This window comes from Clytia hemisphaerica, unplaced genomic scaffold, assembly GCF_902728285.1.
Source record: "Clytia hemisphaerica strain Z4C2 unplaced genomic scaffold, Clytia hemisphaerica genome assembly, whole genome shotgun sequence".
In the NCBI taxonomy this organism is placed as follows: domain Eukaryota; kingdom Metazoa; phylum Cnidaria; class Hydrozoa; order Leptothecata; family Clytiidae; genus Clytia; species Clytia hemisphaerica.
Window position 1 is genome coordinate 87 of NW_027103771.1, and position 23011 is coordinate 23097.

At 35.4% G+C, this 23011-nt stretch overlaps 1 protein-coding gene across 1 annotated transcript; it reads left to right on the top strand.

Annotated features, from left to right (window-relative positions):
* Positions 1–480: 480 nt before the first annotated feature.
* On the top strand, positions 481–22903 carry LOC136806013 (protein crumbs-like; the record flags this gene model as incomplete). The annotated part of the gene is made up of 14 exons (XM_067062593.1): positions 481–1023; positions 1210–1584; positions 1875–2165; positions 2917–3078; positions 3671–3920; positions 4326–4525; positions 5074–5493; positions 6015–6651; positions 7209–7360; positions 7592–7830; positions 8326–8923; positions 10562–11407; positions 19619–19822; positions 21138–22903. Coding segments are annotated over 14 exons (6158 nt in total), but the record flags the coding sequence as incomplete, so codon positions are not given.
* Positions 22904–23011: the final 108 nt, after the last annotated feature.

The following is a 23011-nucleotide window of genomic DNA, read 5'->3' on the forward strand; positions in this document are numbered from 1 at the left end:
CAATATGGAATGTGAAACTAAACTGGAGACAGCAAATAAGACACGCTATGAACATACACTTCCAAATTATTTCATGTCATACTTTTCAGATATTCCTGGACTTTTTCCTATGTAGAATAAATGTTCTATGATACATAGAAACTAAAAACTTTATTGAAATTTTTTTATCAGATTTGAAGCTACTTCACACCTATTTTTCATTAGCTTTATTGCCTTTTACAGTTCTTGACATTATGTATTTCATATATTTTGGATTACAGTATTATACTCAACTTTTTTTAAAATTATACTCAACTTTTTATACTATAGACATGCTAATACTCTAGAGATTTGTTTAAATATTGTCTGTTATACGCAACAGGCAAACCATGGTGTAGGAATTATTGAATTCCTGTATTGGCACTCTGGTATAGAATGATGAATACTGGAAGACAATTTTTATAGCTTGAAATTTTGAAATTTCATTTTCTTTCTTTTTAGGTTCCTTTGGTTTATCAAGCAGTACAACAATACCTTCCTCTTTTGTCTACTTGAATGGAAGTGAGCAACGGCTTGCGTCTGGGATTGACACATCTGCTAAATTCTCGTTTTCTTTTCTGGCATGTTCAATAGGGAGAATAATATCACAAACAAATCAAATTGAAATTGCATTAGAGAAACCTATTAATAATTCTCATACAATATTTGTATTGTCGTTGGACCAAAATGGGTCAAAACAGAGATTTTCAATCCAGCCTAAATTTTCACTAGACTCAAACGTGTACATTGACGTAGATGTTTTAGTGAACTCAACAGGGATTAATGTACACTTGAAACCTGATCCAACACAGCACAAAGCGGATACATTACCAATTATAAATCAATTCTTCCCAGCTACATTAACTACTGGGCGAAATGGAAACCAAATAACATTAGGGTCCTCAACATTTCATGGTTGTTTATATACTGGTACGCAAATTGACGTTGATTCTATAAAAAGTTCTTGTCCATTAGATAAGTGGGCACCTTGTGAACCAGCAACAGGTAAGAATCGACAATTATTTTTCGTTTCTTTGTGATTTTGAGATGTAAATTTACATGTTTTTCACACCAACCAATCCATTATAGCTAAAGTTTCTATACTTGTTGCCTTCAGTCTAATCAGAGAGCTCTCCCTTAGTCAAGTTTCTGTTTTCTAATTGTGTTGTTTATGTTTCATTTTCACAATAGTTTGCCCACATGGCTATGATGGAAGATTTTGTCAAATTGCTATCCACGATTGTATAGAATCCAAAAACCAATGTATAAACAATTCAACTTGTAATCCTTTACCTGACGGTTATGAATGTGTGTGTCAGGGACAGTATACAGGGAAAAACTGTCAAACGTATCTCGGCTCCCCTTGTAATAGCAATCCTTGTATTAATGGGGCCTGTGACGATACACCAGATGGGAGCAATTATGTATGCACTTGTTCAACTGGTTTTACTGGGCGTAATTGTGAAACTAAAATGATGGCTTGTACGCAAAATCCATGCAAAAACAATGCAGTTTGTATTGATGATAAAAATGCCACAGACCAGTACAGATGCAATTGCACTAGAGGTATAAAAGTGTATTTTTTGTAATTTATTTAGCATGATAGTCTTAGGCAAATTTTCATCTCAACTGAGGATGATTGGCTTGTTTTTCACAATCGAATTGAATTGAAGAGCAGAAAAAAGATTTTTATTTTAGGTAGAGAATCTCATCCCTGTGTTCTGAGCTAAAAAGTAAAACAATACGTAGTGCCTAGGCTAGTTTGATATTAAAGTTCATAAATGATATTGATCATCTTTATAGTTTAGCTGATTAATGATGATAAAAATAATTGATCCAATATACTTCAATTTAAGGTTATACTGGCAAAGACTGTGGCCTAAACATCAATGATTGCATACCTAACAAATGTATAAATGGAAGATGCATCGACTTGATCGAAAATTTCACCTGTGACTGTACAGGATCTGGGTTCAAAGGTCAATTTTGTGAGACTGACTTAAATGAATGTGACACTCCCAACTTTTGTAATAACGGAACTTGTAAGGATCGATATGGTTCCTTTTCATGTTACTGTGATACTGGTTACACCGGCACAAATTGTGAATCAGAAATAAATGAGTGTCAACCTGACCCATGTGTCAATGGTAAGAATCAATCTTGCGGATCCCTTGATCCTTGTAGTTATCTCCTTTAATAAATTCATAGTGAATGGGTATTTTCCTCACTTTATTATTTGATTGTGGTCTAGAATTTTAGCTGTCATAAAATGATCCCCTTATAATTGTTGATGAGAACACAAGATGAAGAGACTAAAACCAACAATGATACTTAAGGGTTAATTTAGACTACTTAATATATTGACAAACAATAATTGACAATATAGTTTTCGGACTGTAATGTACATAACAGTAAATAACAGGTTATCTATTATAAAAATAAATTTTCTTTCGCTAAACAATCCCCCTATATTGTTGGATAATTGCAAACCAGCTTACAATATATTGCGGATACATTTTCATTATATTGCAGGCACTCAGCAATTATCATCAATATATTGTCTGACCAATATTGTGTAGTGTAATTAGCCCTTTATACAAATGGAGATTTCCTTTTGTCCTGAAAATTCCAAGCTGTACTAAATTTTTGTTCTTAGTCGTTGAAATCCTAACTTTTTACGTGTTTTTTATTTTAAGAAACTTTATGCAAAGACTAGTTCGTCAGCCTTCTTTTTTTACTATTTTGCTTAGCCCTGACCTTTGAATATGAAATCACGCTGCTTTAGAAATATTATTAATTGACGATAACTGTTGTTATAGTATTTCATTTGCTAATTGTCATAACCTCAAATCTGTGGTCTTGTTTTTATACTCTTATTCTTAACACATTTTCATTTAGGTACTTGCACAGATAAATTTGCCAGTTACGAGTGTTCATGTTCTCCTGGATACAACGGAACAAATTGCGATCGAGAATCGGACGAGTGTACTTTCGGATATTGCGAGAACAGTATCAAATGTACTGATAAATTTCTCGACTATGAATGCACATGCATGGAAGGTTAATATATTTTTTTAAGTTTTGTTACTTTTAGGCTGTTAAAGTTCCTTACTTCACTCTTAATTTTTAGAAACGCAGTAAATTTTACAGTTGACTATAAGACCGTTAAAAACAAGCAAATTCTACTTTATCATGTGCTGAGTGTCATAAAGGACAAAAAGATTTAAAAAAAGAGCCACTCACTAAGTTTATGGGCATATCCAATCATGGTTTCTTTCCATCTATTATTTCTTTGGTTCGGTGTAAACGACATCCCATAGGGTCACTTTGTCTACTTCTTGATTTGTTATGGACCAGGCATTTTTTCTAAAAGTGCAGGGGAAATTCATATATTTTGGCAATTTCAACCTTGAAGCTCAAACTGACAATTTCCTAAATGCTGGAACTCAGCTAAAATGTGTAGCAGTTGACACACTATCACACAATATTGAAATTTGCACAAAAATTGTAAAGCCATTATTATTGCTAGTATAAGGGAGAGGCTTGCATCGCTAAGTTTTACAAAATATTACACTAGATTGAACAAAGCATTGTATTCATCAATCCATTACCTTCAGAAACTCTATTACATTGTATTATCTCTATCTTACAGGTTACACTGGTAAAAATTGTACAGACGACATAAACGAATGCAATTCGACATCCACAATCCTTTGTACGAACGGTGGTCAATGTGTCAACACTGTGGGTAGTTACCGTTGTGATTGCCAGCCAGGATACACGGGTAGAGATTGCAGTGTGAACATACAAGAGTGTGACAGTAATCCTTGCGTTAATGGAACGTGTTTGGATGGCATCAACAATTACACTTGTCAATGTGATACAGGTTTCACTGGCAGGAAGTAAGGGTGTTTTCTTAATCAGGATTTTCTGGTTTTCGAGAGTTGAGTGATGATTATTTAACCGTCTCAATAACTTTTTAAATGCCACAAAACCATCACAAAGTCAAGATTGGGGATAATGAATTGTTAATTTTATTGTAAATTCTTTTAGTGAGTCTATGCCTGGCTATGGCGGGACCTGTAAAAGATGTTTAAAAATTTGCATACTTGCTTAACTACATATTATTGTTATCTTCTCTGTAAATTTAATTCGGAAATACTTAAGTTTGCTTTCGATATTGTTTTTAATAAAGTGCTTCTGCCTGAGATTTGACGACTACAGCTATAACATCAAGTCTGAAATTTGTTTAAAAAGGTGATAATTTTGTTTAAGTAGCATTGCACCCATTCTCCCTCCATTTGTAGCTGTGAACTTGATATTGACGATTGCGCTGTCAACAACCAGCCATGTGAAAACAACGGTCAGTGTATTGACGGTCTCAACGATTTCACATGTCAATGCATTTCTTCGTGGACTGGTGACAATTGTACGATTGCGCAAGATCCATGTGCTTTGTTTTCACCTTGTGCAAACAATGCTACTTGCTCACGTGACCCTACTTTTGGTAAGTGTTTATAGTCTAGCACATAACGCAATTTTTTTATCACTTTGTTTGTCTATTACTTACGTGTGTTTTGCTTTACAATCACGTCAAATTATTAAGACAGTACTGCAATAGACGATATCGGCTTAACGTGAAAACTCAGATTTGACCTCCGAAAATTGCTTTGCGCGGAAAAAAAAATTCACGGTGAAATTCTTTCCCTAAAAAGCATTGTGGGGAATTCTTTGGGGTCAAATCTGAGTTTTCATGTGAAGCCGATATCGTCTATTACTTTTAAGTGACTTCAATCCTCCCCTGCGAACCCCCGTATTTGTAAAGTGTTACAGACGGTAAGTCACAAGGGAAGTGTGAATTTCGTATCCAATATAATTGTGATAGAGTTTTGATCTTTCAATGCGCTAGTTGTCTGATTACGGGGATAAAGCCAGAGTGTAACCAACATTTTTATCCTTTATTCATTAACAAAATAAAACTTGACTGAAACAATCTGATACTGTTTGAGGTTTAAGCGAGCTATAATTTTTGTGTTAAATATTTTTACTTCACAGGATACCGATGCAATTGCTCGGACGAGTACGGTGGTCAGAATTGTACCGAAAGAATTGGTCTCTGTTTTCCGAACAATCCATGTCAAAACAAAGGTTCCTGCATGTATAACACTGACTTTAGCAATTACACTTGCCAGTGCCCGAAAGGCTTCGAAGGGCGTAACTGTACCGACAACATCAACGAATGCGAACGATTCCCAAAACTGTGTGACTCTTTAGATTGGAAAGCGGTATGTCGGGATACTATGGGGTCTTATGAGTGTGAATGCTCGACGAAATTCCAAGGCCCAAATTGTACAGAAGATGTGAACGAGTGTGACACACCTTCCAATTGTGTCAATGGTAAAGAGTGTTTTAACTCAGTCGCTGCAAAGAATAATCCGAACGGCTATCACTGTGATTGCAAGCCTGGATGGTCTGGTAAGAATTTTTTTTGAAATTTTATTATACCGTCTCTAAATGTGTCCTCTAATTAATGCGGATAAAATATTCAGACAATTTCTGGTTAATTAAGTTTTCCCGTTAAATATTACTGTGGTACTGCAGTTTTTCCCGTCCTCGATAGAAAATGAGGATTCTATTGCTTGTAGAATATCCTATCTTGACCACGCTCTCCAATATCTTCTGAATTCAGGACCGTCCTTATTTATCTGGAATCACTTACGCTCGAAATTTCTCGAACCAAATTCTTGATCCCTAGAATGTGTTTTCAAGTTAATTTCCTTTTTCTATCTTGATCTTTGAAAATGATGTCAATTATTTTTTTATCGTCAAAATTTCTCCTTTGAATGTAATCAGGATGAAACTAAAGTCTTTTTAGTAATTAAAGCTGCTCTAGCTTTCCATATGCCTTAGTCTGATAATTCTGGGAAACTAGTTGAGAAATTAAATGTAATATCTTTGGATCCATTAATATCAACAATTTCTTTGGTTCTATAAAGGTATCAGATGCAACAAAGCGTTCTTCCCTTGTCTCAGTTACTTAAAGACACACGGTGAACCATATTGTAATAATAGTGGCAACTGTATTGATCAAGGAGACGATCCTGTTTGTAACTGCAACAATACTGGGTACACTGGCAAACAATGTGAGGATGAAATCGACGAATGTGATCCTACACCATGTAAGAACAATGGCACCTGTCATGATCTGATCAATGCTTACAACTGCAGTTGTGAAGCTGGATTTACTGGAAAGAATTGCCAGATCAATATTGATGAATGTGCCTCTATGCCTTGCATCAATGGTGTCTGTGTTGACGGTATCAACAATTACGAATGTCAATGTTATATTGGATACGAAGGAAAGAATTGTAGCCAGGACATTGATTATTGCCAGAACGTGACCTGCGTCAACGGTGGACATTGTCAGGACTTGAATTCGACCTTCACCTGTAACTGTTTCCCCGGATTTGACGGTAAAACGTGTGACGTAGATATCAACGAATGTCAGATGAAGCCGTGTCGATACGTGGACGCCAACGGGAAGGTCTTTGAGAATGAATGCATTGAAAGATCGAATGTGACGGCAATGAAAATGAATAATTTCACGGTGAACGAGACAAGTTTCCATGATAGGTGAGTGTTTTTAGGTATGCATACCTTGGTGTGCCTTTAGCATACACATCTTAAGGCGTAAGTAGACTGAGTAAGACATTACCAGGTGGATTAAATTCTTCATGTTTGAAGTCGTTTTAGATTGATTTGCTTATTGCCAGAAAATTGACGTCATTCCTCCCTTGTAAACCCAATGTCATGCTCGAACAATCACACGTAACGTAAATTAAAGTTTAGTCTTCATAACCCGTTCGTGCAAGCGAACACAAATTTGTTCGAGTTAAAGAAATTTCGAGTTATGGAGTAATGTTTATAACGCATTGTTAACTAAAGGGACTAAGAAACTTTTTCGAGTTATAGAGGTGCTGGTTAAAGGGACTACACTATAGTTTGAGTTGAGGAAATTAGAAGGTTGCTAAATTTAGTTTAAAGGAGACTTGAGTTGTAGGTTATAGAGACTCACGCTCCAGTTATGTAGATTCCACTATGATACTTTTTGAAAAAAGAGAAAAAGAAAGCTCTTTTTTCTCTGTTTTTTAAATGAATAACTTTTTATCAATCCTTTAAATTTCCTTCAGGGCTGGTTATGAATGCATTTGTGTCACAGGGTTATCAGGAAATAACTGTAGCACCAATGCACAGGATTGTATGGTTGGTTACTGCAAGAATAATTCTACGTGTGTGGATTTGGTCGATGACTATAAATGCTTATGTCAGCCAGGATACAGTGGTTTGTTTTCTTGCCTTATTGTGTGTCAATGATTACGAGCATTACGAGGGGGGTGGGGCAAACGTAAATTTTTGATAATTTATGAAATGTTTGTCCGATTGACATTAAATTTTGCAAGAGTGCACCAAATATGAATTGGCATCTTTGGTAAAAATTTCGACATCATTGATGACGTCATTGTCACCTTATTACGTCATTATTTTTTGAAAAAAAATTGTTTATATTTTCCAGGCAAGAATTGCAGTACCGACTATGACGAATGCATTGACGAGCCGTGCCTCAATAACGGTACGTGTAACAATCTCATCAATAACTACACGTGTTCGTGTCCCGCCAACTTCACTGGACATAACTGTGAACGAGAAATAAATTATTGCACCATCAACACGCCCTGTCTGAATGAGGGCGTTTGTAAACCAATGGGTGGTGAAACGTTCAAATGTTATTGTGCTGCAGGATACACAGGGGAGGTAGGTACCTTGCGTTGTTTCTTAAGGCCGGTCTCCACTTACGCGCGCTGCGATCGCACCGTTTGGCTTCAATCCTTTTTGCTTGGAAAAAAGATTACGTCATATCCTTTTTGCTTGGAAAAAAGATTACGTCATAAAAATGTAGTGCGCGCTCGAAAAAAAAGTTGAATATATTTCAACTTATTTCAACCGTTACGTCAGATCGCCCCAATGGAAGTGCTTCATTTTTCTTTTGACCAATAGCGTGGAAGCTTTGATAGATAAAGTGCGATCGCAGCGCGCGCAAGTGGAGACCGGCCTTTATTTCCGTGTGTAATCAATCTGGTGTGAAAGTGACGTCGTAATCTCATAAAAGTTGCGTTTTGACGTCATTAGCGGTCGATTTTCTCGTGTTACCGAAATACTCCATTCTTTGAAGGTTTGGTTGCGTCGCATAAAACATGTCACGGGTCCTAAGTGTTCCCCTTACTACAAAATAACCATTTTTTGATACAGGTTTGTGACATCAAAACTACTTTCAACATGAACGGAAACGGTCATTGGAACATCACCAACATTAACAACCAAGCTGACACTGACGTCCAATTCAGATTCCGAACCACCGTTAATAGATTGCTGATGACTGTAAACCTCCAAACAACCTCTGTAAGTTTCTACCTGGAGAACGGTAATTTGACAATGAAGCATGGTGACATCAAATCAACATATGCTACATCTACCAAAAACCTTGTTGATGGTTCTTGGAAGCATGTAAAGATTTACGGAAATGCTCAAAGGACCACTATTGAAGTCAGCGGTCTTAGATCACAGCTATTTGACGCAATTAAGATACATGATCTTCAATCTATCACTGTCGGTGGAAACAGTACTGATATCTCTTCAGATTTTATCGGCTGTATGAAGGATTTTTCTGTTAACGGTAAAACTTACATTGAATCTGATGCTGGTCATGAAGGACTGGTCTTTGGTGATTGCCAACGAATAGAACAGTGTGGTGTGGACTCATGTAACAGACATGGTAATTGCATGGACGAATGGATATCATCATCATGCCAATGTTTCAGACAATACTTCGGATCAAAGTGCGACCAAGGTAATAAATGTTTTTGTGGAAGCTTTGTACTTTCTTTTTATAGTATATCGTCGCTTGAAAGCAAGATAGCCCTAAGTCAACTTTTTGAAAGTTGAAATTTCTAATTTTCTCTTTTTATAAAATAATAACAATTCTCATGAAAAGATTTCTAGCATGTAAAGGTATTTTGTCTCGCTCCTCCGTCCTATGTTCAATTTTTCGCTTTTAAGTATTAAGTATTTTCGTCTAAATAATTGCAATTTAGCGTCTGTCCAACGGTATTGCATATCAATGTGTTAATAATCTATACACCCCAATTATACCATCATTGTTGGCACACAGACATGATGTTTTCATTGCTGCACTTGGCAAATTTTTGGACCTACCCCGGTGGGGTGGAGGTCCTATAAATTAACCCGTGTTCGTTAGTTAGTTCGTTCGTTAGTACGTTAGTTACCAACTTTTCTCGAGATTGGCTCATTCAATTTTTCTGATTTTTGCACAAAGGTGCATTACTATAAACCCTCGAATGTGACGGAGCCTGATTTTCGAAAAAAAAAAATTTTCCGGCCGGTAGAACCGGAAATGTCCCGAAAAAAGCGGTTTTTTGAGATTTTCTCGAGATTTTATCATTAGTTTTTTGCGATTTTTTGCACATAGATGCACATTAGTACTGCCGAAAAAGGTGTCGAAAACCGTTTGCCGAAAAAAAATTTTTTCCGGTCTGTAGAACCCGGAAATGTGCCGGAAATCGTCGTTTTTTCACATTTCCGTCACATTTTTTCAACTTATTTAATTGTTTCTTTACAGAAAAATGTTCTTTATGATGATGCCCAAAACTTAGCATCGTTTGATTTCCAAAAAAATCATCCTTTGAATCCGGAACTCCTTAAAAATCGCCGGAACAGCCGAAAACCGGCGTAAAACGGTTTTCCTTCATTTTTTCAAGTTATACTCGACAGATTTTCATGATTTTTTGCACAATGATGTAAAATGGCAATGCCCAAAATGTGACAGAGCCCAATTTTCGAAAAAGAAATTTTTCCGGCCGCTAGAACCGGAAATGTCCCGAAAAAAGCGGTTTTTTGAGATTTTCTCGAGATTTTCTCATTAGTTTTTTGCGATTTTTTGCACATAGATGCACATTAGTACTGCCGAAAAGGTGTCGAAAACCGTTTGTCGAAAAAAATTTTTTTTCCGGTCTGTAGAACCGGAAATGTGCCGGAAATCGTCGTTTTTTTCACATTTCCGTCACATTTTTTCAACTTATTTAATTGTTTCTTTACAGAAAAATGTTCTTTATGATGATGCCCAAAACTTAGCATTGTTTGATTTCCAAAAAAATCATCCTTTGAATCCGGAACTCCTTAAAAATCGCCGGGACTTAAAAATCGCCGGGACAGGCGAAAACCGGCGTAAAACGGTTTTCCTTCATTTTTTCAACATTTTACTTTTTCAATAGTGTTGATCTCAATAGATATGCTTTCATTTTCTTTATTTTTTTGTATTTTGACCAGTTATGTCTCATGTGTTTCATTGTTTCAATGTTCACTGATTAGTTTGATAACCAGGTAGGTCCATAAAAGTATCGCTTGTTATCACTCATTTTTGAAAATACAGTCTTAAGGGATCTCTAAATTTCATATTTTCACATTTCAGAAATTAAATCATTTGGATTTCAACTTCCTGCAAAAACTGTTGTTGCTCAAAACAAAACAAACAAAGTACGACGACGACGTCGCTCAACAGAAACATCGTCCAACCTTTACGTTCGTTCAAAACTAACAGAAAACTACTACAAGATGAACTCAACACACGGTTTCTCTTTCCTACTCCGGACACGGCAACCGAACGGATTTGTAGCCATCTTGATGGATAAAGAACCGACCAGTGCTGACGATGCCACTTTCCAATACATTCTCATCGAAATCATCAACTCATATTTGAAAATCACCCATAAAAGTACAGACCAGAATGCCGTCAAAGTCATCCACAATGAATCGCCAGAGCTGTTTGTGTCCAATGGCCAACAGCTAGAAATCACGGTCACATCATCATATCTTCAAATTGGTGCAAAGAAAACTGATTTCCAAACACCTTTCCCTTTAACAGTCAATTTGGTTTTAATGGGTGGTGTGGATAAGCCTTCGCTTTACATCAAAACCGTCTCTACTACGGCTATGAGTGGCTGTTTGCAAGCCGTCAAATTTGGTAATAATTTCTTGACCAACCAAGCTATCCCTTCTAGTTTTACCGTCAGCGTCATAATACCAGACAGTGAACCAGGATTCCAGTTAGGCTGTCCGGGAACTCCAGTGTGCGATTCTAAACCATGCCTTTACAACGGGACCTGTGTAGACCAATGGAACGATTTCACCTGCCAGTGTTCTGAAGGCTTTGGTGGAAAAACTTGTTCTGAGTTTGGATGTACATTGAACGACACATGTCCAGCTTCATCTGGTTATTGTTACGACGTACCTCTATCTAGTCCACCAGCCACTAAATGTAAGTTTTTTGAGTTTTGGTTTTTGTCTCTTGCGCTATATAATTGTGGTATGAATCAAACTTCGTCCCGATCTCCAGACACTTTCTTTCATTGGAGCTAAGTGCTAGTAGTGGGGATCTACAATCGTGGACAAAACTGCTGTCTGACTACTAATTTCCCCATGCTGTTTCCCCCTTTCCCCACTTTCAATGTTGGAGGGAGGAAACTTGCAAGTTTTACTGACTCCAAATCAACACCGAAGATGGAAGAGGGGGGAGTGACAAATAGTTATGTCCAGGATTGTAGTCTAGCTGAAGATAACTTAAAGTCTTACGAATCAGGCAGTTTGTTCTTAGCAAAAATAGCTGTAAAATAGAAAAACACAAAATAAATAAAGAGTGATAAAAAGTCGTACCTTTTTTTTCCTATTTTCGATGCTTCTACTGTTCTTCATTTTCAAAAAACCATCCACAAAAATAACTCACGAAAAAAGGTAAAAAGTCCCTGAAACTCGTCTCTTGTAAAACTTTCTATAACTACTTTTTAATTTTCTATCGGAAGGAAAGAATTAGTCTCTCAACATGAGCATTTCAGTGTTCAATAATTAATTTACAAATACACTAAGAAATCTCTGATAACAATACCTCCTGCTAATCCAATCTAAGGTAACCATGTGCGCTTCTTATTTCAAAAACAAGCCATTTTCTAAAACTCACAAAACAACGTTGGATAATCAGACTACGGATAGAAACGTTCTTTTTTGTTTATATTAAAATACGGTGTGTATGTACCACAAGGCGATTCTTTGCCGTTGAAATGTTGAATGATGTCCAAGTTTGTTAATGTGAATGCTTTGTTGGATACTTTGCCCGATATATAGAAATGGGATCGAATATTTTCTTTTTGTGTTCAAAGTCTGGAGGGGGTTTAAATCTTTAATTTTTTACTCTGTTTAACTTACATTGGCCTGTTGTTACTTTTACTTATTTATTTTTCTGTTGAAAAGTCGCCCAAGTAAACCAAATACTATCCATACTAGTATTTGGTTTACTTGGGCGACTTTTTTGCGGTGGCAAATCAGGGTCTGAAATTGCTTAATATGTTGGCAGTTACCATTCTGAGTACAGTTGTGCCGTTTGAATGTCAATAATGAGAAAGATTTGAAGAAAAAAATTGTGCTAAACAAAACCTTTCCAAATGAATCCGTTTAAATCGTTAGACCAACAGTACTAATTACATTTTACCATATTGAATCTCTTTCATCTAACATAACAAAAAAATGGCATTCCATGAAATTAGATATCCGTAACAAGATTACGCACCTTTTACAGAAACGAACTATCCATTTCCATCTCTTAACGTCGACGGTTCGCGTGCCTTCTTGTATTTGATGCGTGCGTTTTGTGATAACGCACCAGGAGTGCTTTTGAAAAGTCCATAAAAAGTCTGGAATGACCTGCAATCATGTAGTGTTGGAGAATCTGCGAAACAGATCAAGTTCACTCTTTCTTCATTCATTACTTTCACTGGCTCATAGTTCGGACCCCCTTCCCCTTTCTTAAGGGGGGTGACACCTTCCGAAAAGATGAAGAAGGGGGGGGGTCAGAAATTGTCATGAAAAAGGGGGATAGCAAGGAAGGGGGGTAGTTTAAGAAGGGTGCTTACATATATGTTGTAGATTATTTTCAAGCACTGTTATGAAGTTTGGTCTTCATGAAAGAAAGTTTTCTGTTAGAGTAGTCTGAGTCAAAAAGAAGAAAAAAGTTTATTTTTTTCTCTCTAAAGATATTTCACATATCTTTGTTAGCTATTTTTGTCCAAAATCCTTGGGGATAGGCATTTTTAAAGGTTGAGGGAGATACCAAGAAGGGGGATCAGGCCCCTTTGCGCACTCTGCTGGTTTTTCAAACAAACGGAATACCTTCTATTTGACTTCAGTCTGTCAAAGTTCTAATCACTCATTCTGAGTACAAGCTAACTTCGACGTAAGGGAATGGAAATATTTCGTTCCCTGTGTCTTAAATATTCATGGAATAAAAAACATCTAAGAAGGAGTTAATAAATGATAAGTAAAATTACATTCTCTCCGTAAGATGGAGTTGCGCAAAAGCCTTTTTTGCGCCTTGAAGAGACTAGCTTCGTAGTTATAGGTTATAGAATATTTAAAAGTAGAGCATATTTTTCTCTTCTACAAAAAAGCTGTTGTAGTTTCTAGTTTCAAAGCTACAAGCTGTGAATACTCTCATAGTGAAAACCTCATGAGAACATCAAAATTATTTTCTTTTTTTTTTGTTGTTGTCTTGTGTTGTATACGTAAAAACGTCTAAAATTTTTGGGCTTTAGCAAAAAAATGTTATTTAGGTTTTCTTATTTTCAGCTTTTTGTGAGTATTCTGGTCAAAATTTCTTTAAAATAATTGGGTGTTTTAAAGTTTGCAAAGCCTTTAAATGTTCTTTTAGAACGTTATAAAAATTTTTGCCTTGAAGCCATTATGTTCTTATATACTTTGTTCTTATATGAAAAACGTGAAGTTTTGGTCCAACATGAATACAGGAATGTTTTTGATCGTGAAAGGCGCTAGTGCTTTATACGTTTGAAGGGGGGAATTTGAGATGTTTTGCACTCTCTGATGACTTGTAAAATAAATCTGAAAGTCTCGTTTTATTTGCACCTTGTATGTATGTCGTGTGTGTTTAGTAGATGATACAATTTTCATGGAATTGGGAAACATTAGCTTAACGTTTGGGATTATCTTTGTAATTTTTATGTTTTACTATGTTTATGGCTAGAAATAAAAGGATATTGGGGAATACTACTGTTTCCCTTAGAGAAAGGCACTGACAATATAATTTAGCCTGTGCACCAAAAGAGGTGAGTTGGGATTTGCCAAGGCTGAATCACGTTAAATGTCCTGAAGTGACTGTATTAATCTGAACTGACGTCATTTAACGTCCTAATAAACTCGAAACCAGTTCCCCTGTAATATTTGAGGTCGTCAATAGGTGCACAACAAAATGGCTACCCTGTGAACTTTAAAAAGCTTAAAGAGAAAGTTATAAAAGTGCAATGAGTATGTAGAAAAAAGATATTTGGCATTTAGTTGTTTTACACACTACCACACAGAAACATGCTGTAGTTTCGTTGCCGACATTTCGAAATGAGTGACGTTGTTGTCTTGACGTCGTCGCTCTTTATTGACGTCTAAAGGTCATCATTACTGAAGTTAAAGGTCATTGGTTGGGTTGATTGGTTTTTCAGTGCACGTTTTTTATAAGAATATACTTTATAAGAATATTTATGATGAATTGGCCAAAAAATTAAAAATATAGTAAGAATACCACCATCATGGAATTTAGTAACAACTGAATGACTATTTTAGAGCATTTTACCGTTAAATTGCCATTTATTACCCAGCAATGCTGTACTCCCACAACCTCTCCTCCCCTCTAAAAAGTCAACTGGATTTGTTGTAAGTATGAGATTCTCAGAAACAGTATCCAAACATCTATTGTACTTTAAGTAGTATGTGTGTGAACTGTACGTACTGTTTGTGATCAAAGAAATGAAGCTCCTTAGTTCGTTGGTGATACTAAAGTATTCTAAAGTGAGGTTTTTTCAGAATAATCTTGTTCTATCTATACAGTGCAGTCTTTTATTGCTCGAATTGCTGTCCTAATGCAATATTTTCAAGGCTCCAAGGCTTCAAAAAAAATTTGATGTTCTTTTAAAAAAACGTGCATGAAATTTCATAAAAACGCAAGAGGTTATAACAGATGAATGTTCTGAAATAAAAAAAAAAACTCATCTAATTATTAAATACATCCTGTATCCTTGTCATTTTCTATTCTTCTCGAAGAGAAAAAAACGGCTGAGTGGCAATTTGTAAGCAAAAAAGTCATTAATTTTGTGAGTTGTTACTCTTTCATGTAATAATTACGATGCTTTAAATGACAGATTGTACTAAATGGCTTATGTGGAGTCTGGTATACTATGGTTATATGATGTATTTTGTAAAATAAAAGTTCTGAGTGTAGATAGTGACGTACTGTGGTACCAGGGGTCCTAAAGTGGCATTTGGTTTTAGTAGGGGACTGGATTGGATTTTAATGCTATTGTCATTTTCTCATTTTCTGGTTTTTGACTTTCAATTTTCAATTTAGTTATCTAGACCTTGGTTTATAGAGATTTTGTTAAGCAACACCGTCCTCGTGTACGTTTTATGCCAAAAAAGCCCTTAAGATGTTTTACTTCGCAAAATTTTATTTTTCCATGCTACAGTAGAAAGCTAATGTGGCAATCTTTTATGTCTATCACCTTTGCTCATTTCGTATTGTTCGTCCATAATTTGAGTTAGAACAACCCTGAATATCAATCAATGTCTAGGACAGCTTGTAGAACAAAATTATTTCGGATGAAATTCTTTTCTGTTCTTCACTTAAAAAGTCCTACGCAAAAATAGCAGGATGAAATATATTTTTCTTTTCCTACAATTTCTTCACTTTTCTATTGATTTTTCCATGTACCCTCTCACATTAGAGATTGTCTCCCTTTTCTTTTCTCGTGGATTTCAGAATTTAACGAGCAGAAATTCACTGTTGGAAAGTATGTCCTATTATACACATCACACAGTTTTATTGATACTAGCCTCAAAAGGGAAGCAAATTTTTTCACTGTAATTTAACTAACCGAAAAGGCTTCATCTTGTCTAAAAAAATACATCATATTATCGCCTCTTCAGCAATATAACATAATGAAAGAAAAATGAAAGTGAGATTGTTCATCTTTTTAGGACGTTCTACAGTGCATGATTTTTCTTTACGATGAAACCAAATTGGTTACACTTTATTTTATAAGGACCAGTCAATTTTTGATGAGGCTCGGCTGTTCTTTTTTTTTTTGGTTCTTTGAGCCTCAAACTGTTCTTATCCTGTTCTTATTTACTGGGTGTTATTGAGGTATTATAGGTGTTAAACCCAATTTTTACTACTTAGACCCCTAAATTGCTTTAAGTTGAGTAATTCTAGGCTCAGCATTGTTCTTAAGTTGCTCTCTTATTTTTTGGCAATTTTGAGCCTCATTGAATTCTTATAAAAAAGGTGTAAGTAGATCTGATTGGTTAAAACGTTTTCAAAGAATAGTTTTTGCGTTATGGAACATGCTGTTAAATTTGTTCGTCAAGTTTGAGCCCAAAAATAGATTTCCACCCTTTCAATATTTTACATTAATTTCAATGAATTTATAATGTTCATTGATGATGGATAAGAATTTTTCAATATTCCCTTCTTTTTTTTCGATTATTCATCAATTAATTATGCACAAGTCGACATTGGGATATATCGATAAAAAATATTTTTATCACTTTTTATCATGAATGAAGGAAGGGCTTTTCTTTTTCAGGTACTAATATTGGTATATTTTGGAGCTGTAGTACTTTTTATTTATTTAACGTCTTATTTTGTTCTCTATTGTTTAAGGAAATTATCAAACATGTTATAGTATTCTCTCTTAACAAGCAGCTTCAATATTTGTTTTCTTTTTTTGTCGCCTTTTCACATTTTTTAATAACTCTAAATTGCTGTGCTGCTCAGTTTTTCTGGTTCTTTCTTTTTCACTCTTAAGGGATGAAGAAGAGCTGTTGTAAAGTCAATGGGATGACATTTTGTGAAAAGTTTTACCAAAATCCTTGGGACCTTCAAAGCCATTTGCATGATCTTAAATTTTTGAGTTTAAAGCCAAAAAATGTTCTTATTCTTAACATGTTCTTATTTTCAACATTTTTTAGGTATTTTTGTCCATTTACCTAAGAAGTCGGGTGTTTTGGAGTCAACAAAGCCTTGACATGTCCTTAACTTGTTGTTAATATTCTGGCCATCGAAGCCTTATGTTCTTATATAGTTTGTTCTTATAGAAAACGTGTATTTTCGCATCACATTCTTCCGGTTTTATATAGCTTTAATATTTTCATTTGTATCTCTCATTGTATCCAGTTATTAATATCTTTCCAACCAATATTAGTGTGAACCCTTGAACCTTTTAAGTTATTGAAAATAAGACTTGTATGAAAGCCACATCATATAAGAGGAAGATAATCATTAAAGAAAATGCTTTTTAAATGTTAAGTGATGTCTTTATTATAAGCACGTTTGATGAATGACAAAAATCCATTTGCTTTAAAAAGTGTCCGTTAATTTTTGTCTTGCTTGCCTTTCTACACGAATGTTTCCATTTTAACAAGTTACCAAACATACCGTTGGAATGATAATCAAGAACACTAATTTTTGAGGAATATAATACCCAGATTACTTGAAATTTGAGATGAAAAGGAAGAATAAAGAAAAAAACTTTTGTAAAAAAAGTAAAATAGTTTTTAAGGTACATTACATCTTTCTGAATTTATATTTTTCATAACTTTGAAATTACCTTAGCACTAAGTAGGCTTCTAGCAAGCTTTGCATTCCGAAATGACTCAATCAAAAATTGAATTTGCTCAGTCTTTCAGATGGTATTATGTGTAAATTGTGTTTTAATTTTGATGAGGCTTTATTAGATTAACATTTAAGATATTTCAGATAAAGACGAGCTTCGCAAAAGCAGTTAATAAGGGCTTAAAAGAACATCATTTAGCGTATCTCTTACCATTTGCTTGTAAACAGCATTTTTAAACAAAAGAATGAACAACTTTCTGAAAGGCAATTTTGCAATTTTAGTGACAAAAGTTTAGTGTTTTAAGAAATGCCTTTAAAAAGTTTTTTATAGCGTTGTCGAACATAGATAGGTGTGGTTGAAAAGAGGGTTGGAGACTTTGTTTGTAGCAATGCATCTTTTGAGCTTTGATTCAATCACAGTCAAATGGCCTCCAAGCTATTGTTTTTGCAAAGTAGAATGTGCTCATGTTTGGAAAATGAAAAATATCGTTCTGTTGCTTATAAAGCATTATATTTCCCAGAAATAATGTTTTTCCTTGTCAATAAAAACGACATAATTAATCACGACGTAACAGCTTAAAGGAACTTAAATTAACCCTTATAGCCGTTTATTAATATGTTACGCTGATGTATGTATGTATGTTATTTGACTGATATAACATGCTTGTAAGAACCAATTATAAGCTATTCCCTTTTGTTATGAGTGGACATGTAATGCTTATTTAATGTCAATGGATTTTCTTTATGTATTCTATAATACGAATAACCATTTCTCTTAGACATGATTTGTAAGAAAGTTGATGGATTTGTCATTTTTTTTGTGAATGGGGAGAGGATTTCTATTAAATGAGTCAAATCTTACTTAAAAACTGTTTGTCAAAGAATTTTGTACTGTAATGTTGTATTTTGTTTGTGGAGTATGTAATATAGAATTAAGGTTGTGTTCAAGTTATAAAACTGGTACAAATAATTATAGTTGCTATTTCCTCGATTTCTACAATATTCTTTCATTCTTAGTGGAGATAACCAACTAATGCTTTAATATCGTTATTCTATATACTGTGGTCTCAAGTGTTATTTTGACTTTGTCAGTTTTGTCAAGTCATTAATTTGCTTTCACAACTCTATTTCAACTTTGCTTTGGTAATATTATTAGAAAACCCTTCTTATTCCTCCTATAAGGTACCTGAAGCCCCGAAGTTTAACATGCGTCATTTCAGACTCTTATATTTGGCAAAATGTTTTGTTTATTTATTGAGAGAGAGTCTATCTCTAAGAGTGCAAACCCTGGAAAAAGCATTATCTCAAAATAAAAAAGTACTTTCGATGCTCTTGCACAATTACAGCAGTACTTGGAAATTGCTGCCAAAAATCTCTGCTCTCACTAAGCAGTACTCTCTTTAAGACCTTATTTAGTCTGAATTTTAATGCATGTCTCTTTTTTTGATACTTTGGCGATTTAAACCACAAATATTTCGCGGTTGTAAAGACTTAAAAGACCTTTCTTCTTGCTTGTTGTTTTTCCTGTGTAAGTGCCTCTTGAACGTAACACTTGTTTATTTCATGCATGACTTGATCATTAAAATGTGTTTTTCTTATAGCAATGAGTAAAAAAATAGAGTTTTGTTGATTTGACAAGACAGCAAAAAATAAAATCTGTTTTGCAATTTTTGAGACGTCTTACTATGCTGGAAATTATAAAGATGATGTTGTTATTGAATTCCTGATATTTCGCTTACTATCATTTGATTGGTCCAAAGGAGAGAGAGAACATGTGGTTGTTTATTCTTTTTTATTTGCTACCAGGCTCCCAATCCATGACTTATAATGGCGTCAATGGCACTACTACGTTCACCATCAACCAAGCAACAAACACCTCAGTCTCGTTTTCAATCAGAACGAGGCAAGAATCTGCCTCGATTTTATCGATGGATAATGGTGAATTTCAAATTTTGATTGAGGACAAAAAGCTGGTTTTCACGACGAACTCTGGAAATCAAAAATTCGAAGGTAAGTTGTTATCAATTATTTCGATTGCAAATTTGAAACTTCCAACAACGATCGAAGGTCTGAAAATAGGGTTTCAGCCAAAAATGTTGCCAATTGAATAGCACTTAGTCTCATCTTTTAAGCTGAAAGTGAAATAGTTTCGAGCTATGAACTGTTGACGGAGGCCCGTTTTAGAACGTATTTGTAGGCAATTGAACCTCTTTTAAGGGTATGTTTGTCAACATTTGTCTAGTTAGATATTGAAAGAAATTTCACCATTTCTAATATTTGTATGATTGAAAAGCTCTCTCATCTTATTCGTTCACCCATATTCACAGATGAGAAAGTGATGGATGGGTGGATGGGCGGATGGGTGGATTCAGTGTTTGAAACTTCCTTTTGATGATTTGAAGAATTGACTTTTAACAACCAGCGATTCTGCCCCATTTGTCTTCTTCCTTTTTCCCTAGCTTTAAAAACATGCATAACGCAAACGTTTCGTTACCAACCACCAATAATTTATGATGATTGTGATATTGTGCCCAGGCCTTATTTTTGGATGTTTTATTGATTTATTGAGTTTAAGAACTATCTCAATCGATCTCTGAAAACCTTTTCTCAGAACCGATGCGTCTTTAATAAATGTGTCCTTTCTATTTCATGCAAACGATTAATTATATTACCAGAAAAACCTCTGATTAATTAATCCTTCAATCAAAATAATGCCCTGTATGACTTTTTTTTGGAATCATTAGTCATTTATACAAAATTACGCTTTCCAATGTATTTTAATCCTATGATGGTCGGTGGTAAAGGAATTTTCTCATTGTGGATTTATTGGAAATGATATATAGAAAGCTTTGGGATCCCTTTTTTTAACGAACGCCTCCTTTCATCATATTCAAACTTCATAAATATCCACTGTCCCATTCTTTCAGAGAAAAAAACTCCTCTGTAATTTTCACTAATTTTTGAAAGGTAAAAAATCTGTTTAATTTTTCCCACTAAGAAAGACACAATAGCAAATTGAAAAAATAGACTGTATATAGGTGTGTTTACCGGCTCGGATGAGGTATTTGTCAAAAGTTTGCAAATTCAACTCTTTCTTATCCAACCCCCGTTCATAGGAGAATCAAATACCTAAACAAACTAAACCAAGGGGACTTTAGTCAACCTCTCCTTAGTTCGAAAAACAGTTGACGCTCTCCAATTCGATTTTCAAGGGGGATCGGACTTTCATCGAATAGGGAAGAGTATTGAAAGGTAGAGTTTCGAATTTCTGAGAAAGTTCACAGAACATGGCTAACGAATTGCGCGTACGTTCTCATTCTTTCAGATTCTGTTGCTATCAACGATGGCCAATCACATACCGTAACTCTGGAAACGATCGCAGACCAAACCAAATTAACTATCGGCCAACGAATCAATCAGAAAATAATCAGCTTACTAAGCTCTACGTGGCAAACTTCCATCACCAATCAGCCAATCAAAATAGGTGCAGCCAACGGCCAATATCCACATTTCCAAGGATGTCTAAGTGCTCTTCAAATAGCTGGTAATGAAATTTCATTAGAAGCAGAAACAAACACTGATGGTGTGGCTGTTGGATGCCAACATTCCTTAGACTCCTGTACTTTGCCTTCCCCTTGTCAAAATGATGGTGTCTGCCAAGAGGATTTTAATGACTTTAAATGTGAATGCAAAACGTATTACACATCTAAGACATGTAACGAAACTATAAATATAGACTGTTCTTTCGATATTAACTTGTGTCAAAATAATGGTACTTGCCAGTCGACGGCTGTTGGTACGGGACCGACGTTCAGTCAGAGTGGAAAAGACTTTTTTAACTGCAATTGTGCAGCTGGCTTTAATGGAAGCTTATGTCAACACGATATTAATGACTGTATGCCCGATCCTTGTCAAAATGGCGGCACTTGCACTGATGAAGTGAACGGCTATCAATGTGGGTGCGTCCCTGGATACACAGGTACCAACTGTGAGACTGATATTAACGAGTGCGCAGGAAACCCATGTCAAAATGGACGCCAATGTACTGAATTGGTGAACGACTACGAATGTGATTGCGGCGGTGTTTTCACGGGCAAAAACTGCCAAACGGACGTTGATGAATGTTTGAACGCGACCACGTGCTTACACAACGGCACGTGTACGAACACTGTGGGTGGATTCTCTTGCGCATGCGAACCTGGTTATTTCAGCCCGCGTTGCCAATACTCGAACATGGAGATATGTGAAGTGTTAAAACCGTGCCAAAACAATGCTACTTGTCTGGATAGCATGGCAGGGTATAATTGTACGTGCACCGAAAAATATCACGGAACTAATTGCACTACGTTGAAAGTTGTAGAGGAGGATGATAATTTACCGTTGATTATCGGTCTCTCGGTTGCCGGAGCTTTTATCTTGCTACTGGTGGCGTGCGTTTGTTTATATAGGTATTGTAAAGACAAGAGCGGCATGGAAGGCACTTACAGCCCCAACAAAGAAGAACAAGCCGGCGGTAATGTCGAAATGCACGCCGTCAAAAAACCGAAAACTGAACGATTGATATGATTTGTGTATGGTGGTTGTTGGTGGTGGTGAGTTTTGAACATGGTAAATATTGTATAGTAAAGTTTTGGATTTTTTGTGATTATTCCCCCGTCCCATGTGGCGTAATCTTTAGAACGGAACCAATCTAATAAAACTGGGGATTTCTTGGATGAGTCTATGAGCGATTCATACTGAGCTCCTAAGTAGATGGGTGATGTAAGAATCGTGATTTCCAGATCTTTTCGACTTCTGTAAATAGTCTAATTCAGTCTTTATGAAATACTTTCTGTTGATTCTTCTGAAAGATTACGTCACGGGTTATTGGGTCGATGAAAGGGAATAGTTTTCATCTCTAGTGCCCATTCTTTTTTTGATAATATCTCCATTTTTTATATGTATTTAAAGGTTACGCGGATAATCATCATGGATTGATTTTAAAAGAATAATTTTTTCTCTTTTTTCTTTTTATTTATATATTTTTTCTGGCTATTCTAGAAGTTTAGATTCTTCAACTTTCTCGTTCTTGTGAATTACACGTTGTTGTTTTTAAGAAACACACTTTTAAGAAACATGAGGCTCAGAATGCCTAAAAATTAAGAAACATCTAAGAAACATGCTGAGGCTGAGAATGAGAAAATGACGTTTTTTAATTCG